This window comes from Mobula birostris, chromosome 3 (genome assembly GCF_030028105.1).
Source record: "Mobula birostris isolate sMobBir1 chromosome 3, sMobBir1.hap1, whole genome shotgun sequence".
Classification (NCBI taxonomy): Eukaryota; Metazoa; Chordata; class Chondrichthyes; order Myliobatiformes; family Myliobatidae; genus Mobula; species Mobula birostris.
Window position 1 is genome coordinate 80,039,917 of NC_092372.1, and position 9,243 is coordinate 80,049,159.

The 9,243-nt window shown below is 45.2% G+C and overlaps 1 protein-coding gene across 1 annotated transcript; it reads left to right on the top strand.

The window, feature by feature from the left end:
* Positions 1–314: 314 nt before the first annotated feature.
* Positions 315–7,163, top strand: cckar (cholecystokinin A receptor). Its single transcript, XM_072252930.1, has 5 exons — positions 315–657; positions 741–992; positions 4,087–4,348; positions 4,438–4,562; positions 5,993–7,163. Exons 1-5 carry the CDS (start codon positions 477–479, stop codon positions 6,496–6,498), a joined length of 1,326 nt encoding a protein of 441 aa, XP_072109031.1. The 5' UTR covers positions 315–476; the 3' UTR covers positions 6,499–7,163.
* The last annotated feature ends 2,080 nt before the right edge of the window (positions 7,164–9,243 follow it).

Genomic DNA, 9,243 nt, shown 5'->3' on the forward strand with positions numbered 1-9,243 from the left:
CCAGAGCCCAGGCCACAACATAGGGGAGAGGGGAGCCTCTGCAATCCGCAGACGCCAAGGGTTAACCCTCCAGCTACAGAACTGAATAATAGATGCTCACCGCCGCCGCTGCTTGTGAACCCGTAGCCTTGTGCGTCCGGCGGGGGCGGGGCTGAGTTTCCATTGGCACCTGCAGTTTACAGAACGAGCTTCACAAATATTATCCAGAGCTCTCACCAAAAAAAACTGCACACCGAGGTTTGCTCAGCAAATGTCATCGCAGAGGGCTTCGACCCTTGGTATCAAACATACTTAAAAAGGACAGAAATCAGAATTGTTTCTTCCATAATGAGGAAACATTGAATAATACAGCTATTTAAGAGACTTAAAACTTCCGTGCTGGCATTGATGTCGTAATTCTTTGAGTCGGGCATATATTTACGGTGATATTTTAGTGCAAGACGATCTGCAGAACTCGAGGGAAGTAAAATGTACTGATGGCTAGGCCAATTGCACCGTCCAGCGGAGTGAGGCGCGTTCAGAAGCCAGTGATGGAGACGGTTTCTCTTCTACTGCTGAATCTCACCGAGATGCCGAGAGTAACAGGTCCAACCGGGAGCAGGAACCGGAGCGGCTGCGAGGGCGACAAGTGTCAGCAGGCTGTCCGTCCGCCCAAAGGTAGGGACTGCTATGGGCGCGCACGGGAACGCAAATGCACACTTCTTTTAAAACAAATATTGCCTCCTTTATCTCTCTTCCAGACCTGGATCAGACTGTGCGGATATTCCTTTACTGTCTGTTTTTTGTGTTGAGCGTGCTTGGGAATGTCCTGATCATCACCGTCCTTCTGAGGAACAAGCGGCTGCGCACTGTAACCAACAGCTTCCTGCTCTCGCTGGCAGTCAGCGACCTGATGTTGTGCCTCTTCTGTATGCCCTTCACCCTCATCCCCAACCTGCTCAAGGACTTCATTTTCGGAAGCGCCGTCTGCAAGGCCGTCGCCTACTTCATGGGTAACTAAAACTCCAATGCAATGCATGGAAAACTATGAAATTCCACGCGGAGGCGTGGCCTCAATAGAAAGTCAGTGCAAAACCGTTTACCTCCAACTCCTGTTCTATTCCACTATTAAGAATTGTTTTTGTTTTTATTTTTGTCGGTTTATCGACACAAATTATTTTAAGTAACCTCTAAAGTCATGACTAGGTGATTGTATGAGAGAACCTCGTTAAAGCGGGAATTAGGCGTTACGGTAAAGGTGCACCTCAGAGTCATAGCTTTCGTAGTAAACAGTTGAAAGTCTGTCTCACCCTCGAATCGCACCTATTTATTCACTGCATGTACTTGCGAGAAAAAGTTAACGGAATGCTCCTAACTGTAGCTAGGCATGTTAGCAGTAGGAGGAAGATAGTGGCCTTTTGCTTGGAGGTTAATGTTTAAACCATGTTAAATATAATCTGCTTTTAATATTGCATTTACTCTTTTATTCCACTGTTTTTCGTCTCAGTCATGTTTATGGCTGAAATCATATTATCACAGTCTCAGGGGAAGATCTCGTTCGGTTTCTAAGGAAAGTAATGTTTAATAACATTATCTAATCATCATTTCCTTGTTTACTAATCGGTTCGCTTTTAAAAGCCGTGTTCCAGAGCTCTACAAATTTTGGACACCTGAACGGGCAGCGAATGCAGGGGTATAGATAGACCATGCGCCGACAGAATAGGATCACTTAAATTGAGATTCACATCGCAGAAGGGCCTGTTCCTGGGCTGGTCTGTGTTCAGCTGTAAGATGCACTTCCAAAGCTGGACATACAACGAACTAATTATAACGCAATGGCTCAGACTGTGAATTCTGATGCAGCATATAATAGGTTTAAATTAATCCGCAGTCGCTTGTTAGTTTACGGGATCTGAATCGATGTACAGACACAAGCACTTCAATAAGGTTGGCTCTACAGTACTAAATCTCTGCCTGAAGTTTCCCTCTTATTAATATAAAATACAGTGTTGTGGATATTTAAAGATGCATTTTCAATTAATTGTTGCAAAACAGATTAGTCTAAACCAAAAGCCGTGGATGAACCAGGAGATTCACAGTCTGCTGAGGGCTACATCTGTGGCGTTCAAGAGCAGTGCTCCAGAACTATGCAAGAGATCCAAGTACGACCGATGGAAGACTATTTCAAGGCCGAAAAAATACAATTCCGATTGAGATTAGATTCGGAATCGGATGTACATCAACTCTGGCAGGGTTTGCGGGCCATTACTTCCTACAAAGCGAAACCTAACATTATGAATGGCTGTGGTGCTTCACTCCCAGGTGAACTCGATGCCTTTTATACGTGCTTTGAAAAGGAGAATAAAACTACACCTGTGCGAACCCCTACAGCATCGGGTGACCCTGTGATCTCTGTCTCGGAGGCAGATGTCTGAATATTTTTCGACAGAGTAAACGTTAAGGCTTCAGGCCCCGATGGTTTACCTGAAAACCTGTGCCAACCAAATGGCGTGAATATTCAAAGACATCTTCAAACTCTTTCTGCTGCAGTCGGAGGTTTCTACCTGCTTCAAAAGGGCGACAATTATACCAGTGCTCAAGAGGAACAGGGTAAGCTGTCTCAGCGCTGATCGTCCTGTGGCACTCGCATCTACTGTGAGCAAGTATTTTGAGAGGTTGGTCGTGGCTAGAATAAACTCCCGTCTAAGCAAGGATCTGGACCGCCGCAATTAGCCTATCGCCAGAATAGGCCTACAGCGAATGCCATCTCACTGGCTCTCCTCTCGGCCTTGGATCACCCAGACAATAGCTACGTCAACACTTAAGTCAGGCTGCTGTTTATTGACTACAGCCCAGTGTTCAACACAATCATACCCTCCGTTCTAATCAACAGGCTTCAAAATCTGAGCCTCTGTATCTTCATCTGCAACTGGATCCTTGACTTCCTCACCACAGTCCGCGCGGATCAGAAACAATATCTCCTCGCTGATAATCAATACTGGCACTCGTCAAGCGTGCGTACTTAGCCCGCTGATCTACTGTGTCTACGCCCTCGATTGTGTGGCTAGGCACAGCCCAAACGCCATCTGCAAATTTGCCGATGACATGACTATTGTTGGCAGAATTTCAGATGGTGACGGGGAGGCACATCAGCTGGTTGCGTGGCGTCGCGGCAACAACTTTGTACCCAATGTCAGTAAGACCAAGGAATTGATTGTGGACTTCGGAAAGGGGAAGTCAAAGGAACACACACCAGTCCACATCGAGGGATCAGCAGAGGAAAGGGTGAGCAGTTTCGAGTTCCTGTGTGTCAACATCCTGAGCCCAATATATTGATGTACATATTTCAAAAAAGGCACGACAGCGGCTATATGTCATCAGGAATTTGAAGATAACTGGTATGTCACCATAGACACTGATACATTTCTACAGATGTACCGTGGAGAGCATTCTTACTGGTCGTATCGCCGTCTGGTACGGAGGGGCCAGTGCACAAGATCGGGAGAAGCTGCAGTAAGTTGTAAACTCAGTCAGCTCAACTAGACTCCCCAGCATCGACAACACCTTCCAAAGGCGATGCCTCAAAAATGTGGACCCCCATTGCTACTATCAAGGAAAGAGGAAATACAAGAGCCTGAAGACACACACTCAGCGTTTTAGGGACAGCTTCTCCCCCTCCGCCGTCGGATTTCTAAATGGACAATGAACACATGAACACTACCTCATGTTCCTTTTACCTCTCTTGTAGCACTGCTTATTTAATTTTATTATAGCACATTTTGTAATTTATTATTATGTATTGCAACATACTGCTGCCGCAATTCAACACATTTGAAAATCGACATCTGCTAGTGGTATTAGACCTGGTTCTAACTCTGATTCTTCTGCTTTCGAAGAATGTATATTTCGAATTGTAGACCATGATAAAATAAATTATGTAATTATTTCCAGTTGTATTGGGTTCTGGAGCAACAAGTGATCTGTTGGAGGAACTCCGCAATTCGAACAGCATCTCCCTTCTGAGATCCTTCAGCTGAATACTTGATGCTCCAGATTCCGCATCTGCAGTCTCTCGTCTCCACCGTAATTCATTCTGTTTCTCTTTAGGTATCTCTGTTAGTGTTTCTACCTTCAGTTTGGTGGCGATTTCCCTGGAGAGATACAGCGCCATATGTAAACCGCTTAAATCCAGGGTCTGGCAAACCAAGTCCCACGCCTTCAAAGTGATTGCCGCCACTTGGCTGCTTTCAGTTACGGTAATGTTACCGTATCCCATCTACAACACCTTGGTTCCTTTCACCAGGGTAAACAACAGCACCGGCAATATGTGTCGACTCCTGTGGCCGAACGATTTCACTCAACAATTCTGGTAATATATCGAAGTTTTCAAAGTTTATCAATACAAATTTGGGGTGAAAATTACTTCTGACTAATTGGTTGCATTATTGCTCGCTCTAGGTATGTCTTCCTTTTGCTGATCCTCTTTCTGATTCCCGGAATAGTGATGATGATCGCTTATGGGTTGATATCCCGCGAGTTATACAGCGGCATTCGGTTTGAAATGAGAAGCAGGAGGAGCCAAGGTAAATGACGGAGTTTGAAAGGAGCACTGCTTAGCTGCTGGGGTTATATGTTGCCCTTATTTCAACCTAGGACGTTCATCATCATACAGAAATCTCGGCGCTCTCCGTCCCTAGCCCCCCTAAAAGTAGTTAGGCAATTTAATATTAATTTAATATGCATATCGTTGCACTTTGGGTACAACCTTCAGTGAAATTGGTAAAATAGAATAAATACATGGGAAAATTAATGAAATGGGAAATATTATAGGATATTGAATCACTGGAATTCAATGTGTTTGATTTCTATTGGGGCTGTGAGTTTTCTTTTTTGGTATTGATGAAATATTTTTTGCTTTGAAAACTCCAGATTCGTTAAATCCTGACAAAACTGCGTTGTAGTTTGCGATAAAAAAAACGATATTTTGTTTATTTGTTGAGATACAACGCGGAACAGTCTCTTCCGCTCCTTCGAGCGGCGCAGACCAGCAACCACACACACACACACTTAACACTAGCCTAATTACGGGACAATTTACAATGATCAATTAACCGCCCACCCCCCGCCCCCAGCCGGTACGTTTTTTATCTGTGGAAGAAAACCGGAGCGCCCGGAGGGAAACACACGCGGTCACGGTAGAACGTACAAACTCCCTATGGGAATTGAACCCAGGTCGCGGATTGTGCTTTCTACTACGCCCCTTTCACCTTTTATTTCACTTTAATTCGTCCTTTCTCATCTCTTGGACGACTTCTTTAAAGAGTATGATTTGCTTTAAAGAGTATGCCTTCCCGTGCATTTCTAATTCTGAAGTAAATAACTTTCGACTCTTCAGACTCCAAAAGCTTCGGAAGTTTTCAGAAAATATCTAGGCAGTTCTGACTGCATATCTCAACCACTCATATGGCGTTCGCCTATAAACGTGACTGGTGTTTCATTATGTGGTAAAGTAAGGCAGCAGGTCATTAATTGTATTACGCATTAATTGAGATCGAATGGACAGCTGGAAACTTTTCCACAGTGCGTAAATGGCTAATAGGAGGAGTCATAATTTTCAGTTGATTGGAGGAAAGTATAGGGCAATGTCAGAGGTACGTTTTTTTTACACAGAATGGTGAGTGTGTGGAAGGCGCTGCCGGGGGAGGTGGTAGAGGCAGATACATTAGGAGCATTTAAGAGACTCTTAGATGGGCACATGGATGACAGAGGAAAAAAAAGAGGGCTGGGAAGGAGGAGAGGTTAAATTGATTCTAGAGTAGGTTAAAAGGTCGGCACAACATCGTGACTTCACAACACTGGTACTGTGCTTCCGGTTACTGCCTGGGGAATACACGAGCATCAAATAATTACAACTGGTTTAGCAGTCAGCGCAACTAGTTGAAGGGATGGCGGAAAATCGGGCGACAGGATTATGTTTCCGCTACTGAAATTTCGCCCTGTATTTAATTCGCAGAGAGAAGTGGCGCCTATGCCAGCAGTTACGAGGATGGAGATGGGTGTTACGTGCAGAGCATAAAGCGTAAAAGGGCAATCGAAATGCAACCATTATCAAGCTCCACTCATGCTAAAATAAGCAGAGCGAGAAGCAGCAGCTCTACGGCGAATTTAATGGCAAAAAAGCGAGTGATCCGCATGCTGATTGTGATTGTGATCATGTTCTTCATCTGCTGGACTCCTATATTCTGTGCAAATGCTTGGCGAGCATTTAACAAGGTCTCCGCCGACAGATTCCTGTCCGGGACCCCGATTTCATTTATTCATTTGCTATCTTACACGTCCGCCTGCGTAAACCCCATCATCTACTGTTTCATGAATAAACGATTCCGCGAGGCTTGCTTAGCGACTTTTACCTGTTGTAGCAAGCAGCAGCCACGGCCAAGAGAGATTGAGGACGAGGGTCACACCGTCACTGCTTCCATGTCCAGATGCACTTACACCAACGTCTCATCCCCCTCTTGACCGGGGGGCGGGGGGCAAGGGAACTCCTTATACTTTCCCGTCAGGAATTTTCTCCTTTTAACCCTGCTTTTAAAAAAAACATTTACCTTGTCTATTGTCCAATATTTATTACCTTTGCAAGTGCTGCATGAACACAGGAGACCAACTCTGAAAACAGATTTACATGACAACAATCAACAGCGAAAGGTCGAAGCTGCTCCTTGACAATAATCCCAGAGAATAAAGTATCGAAAATCGAGGTCACACTTCATGGCTGTCGCCTATTCCCTGTGACCATTCTTTGGAGATTGAAACAAGGCTGAATGTAAGAAAATCGTTTAAACAATTATTATCTTATTGGTAATTGTTATATTAGGGGTCTAGAGTATTTTGCAGTGTGTCACATAATGAAACGTATATTTCTGAAACGAGGCACTAACTTGGTTCAACCATGCAGAAGGAGATGAAGTGAGGGGCGGTTCGAAGGTTCTCTCTCCCCTCGCCAGCCCCTCCCTGTGTCCTCTATCCTTCAACCAGGTTAAAGGTTATTTTACTACTGTCACCTGTACAGAGATACAGCGGGAAAGCCTTTGCGTGGCATCCAGAATTGTCCTGCTACTACAGTCGCCATAAACATGTCCAACGCCCATATACTCTCTTGGTTTAGTTGTAAGTGATGAGATCAGTCGAGCCGAGTATGGTATTCTCCAGGAGTTGCCTAAAGGTGGGTCCTCGGGTGGCTGCAGAGGCCGAGGCGGATTGTCGGTCTATCTTTTCGAAGTTGTCGCTTGCTATCTGCCGCAGAGTGGAAGTCGCTCTCGTATAGTACAGCTCACTCTCGAACACATTTCCCCCAGATGTATCTCTGGAGTGCAATGTCTCCCCATTTTTAGTTGCAATGTTGAATTTCGTCAGGTTGATTTTGATGTTATCCTTGAAGCATTTCCTTTGCCCACTAGGCTCGCTGACCTTCATTCAACTGGCAGTAAAGGATCTGTTTGGGATGATGTGAGTTAGGCATCTGAATGACATGACCTATCCATCGGAGTCGGTGTTGCTTTAATGCTGCTCATGTTGGCCTCCTCCAGTGCGCCTGTCCTTCCAGCCGATCCTCAAAATCTTTCGTAAGGTTACTTGGTTATATTGTTACAAGGCTTTCATGTGCCTACAGTATGTAGTCACTCATTTATTCAGCTCCATGCAGTGATGTAGGAAGGATGATTGCTCTATAGACCAAAACGTTTTCTTGGCCCTATAGGTCGCGGTCTCCAAAGACTTCTTTTCCCTAATTTTACACAGATTTCACTAGCACCTCAGGCGGTGGTTAATCTCTGTGTGGATTTTGCTTTAGCGGAGAGAATACTTTCAAGGTAGGAAAAGCGGTCTACATGGGGGGGGGGCGCTGGATAAATGGCTGATTAGGCGGTGGCTGATAAAGGACCTGTATCTATTTATATTCAAAACAAGACCCAGGGCCGTATATGCCTTGGTAAATGTATTCAGGATACATTGGACGTCTCCTTCAGAGTGTGCTGCGATGGAGTTGTCATCCGCGTACTAACATTCCGTGATAGGGGCGGCGCTGACCTTGAACCGGTTGAGGTTGAAAAGCCTCTTGTCATTTATACATGTTTGCGATTCCCTGTGGTGTGTTCTCGCCAATGAGGTGAAGGATGGAGCAATGAAGATGGCAAATAGGGTGGGTGATATGATACAGCCTTATCTGACTCCTGTCCGGACAGGGAAGGGTTCTCATTCAGCATCACTGTTGCCGAGCCATCATGCAGAAGCCTCGATATTCGTAAGTACTTGCCAAGACAGCCATGTCTTAATGGTATACGCCAGAGACCTCGTGGGTCCACTGTACCAAATGCCTTTGTTAGATCTATGAAAGCCCAGTACAAGGGTTGCCTTTGTTCACGGCATTTTTTCTAAAGGTGGCGTGCTGTGAAGATCTGCGATAACTCCAGATGGGCAGAAAGTACATTGTGTTTCAAGGAGTACTGCTTCAGATGGTGGAAGGAGTCGGCTGACAAGGATACGTACAAACGCTTTGCCCGTAGTTGACCGGAATCTTTATAATTGCCACGATCTGCTTTGTGTCCCTGCTTGTATATTACAGCACGATTAGAGCAGCCCTGGGCGGCCTTGGCTTGGCTTACATATCAATCCCACAAGCGGTACTTTTCCATTTACGTGTAACCAAAAGTTCCAAAGTTTGTGAGATCGCTGCACCTGACTAAAGGACGTATGTTTTGCTTTCCAATAAATGAGAATACTCAGAAGGTTGTTTTTAATTTTGCTTCCGTTTGCAGTTTATTTCATTCTTCCGGCGTGTTCCTTCGAGACTCGACTTTGCACACTATCAGTTAAGACCACAGAGTGACCCCACTTCTCTTCTCTTAATGCACCCGCCACTGCAAGAAAGGAACAAAATATCAATTTAGTAAACCCACACCAGATAAGATAGCTCTGGAGACAGCTTATCCACTGATGTCTACTATAAGCCTACTGACTCTCACAGCTATCTGGACTATTCCTCTTCTCACCCTGTCTCTTGCAAAAACGCCATCCCCTTCTCGCAATTCCTCCGTCTCCGCCGCATCTGCTCTCAGGATGAGGCTTTTCATTCTAGGACGAGGGAGATGTCTTCCTTTTTTAAAGAAAGGGGCTTCCCTTCCTCCACTATCAACTCTGCTCTTAAACGCATCTCCCCCATTTCACGTACATCTGCTCTCACTCCATCCTCCCGCCACCCCACTAGTA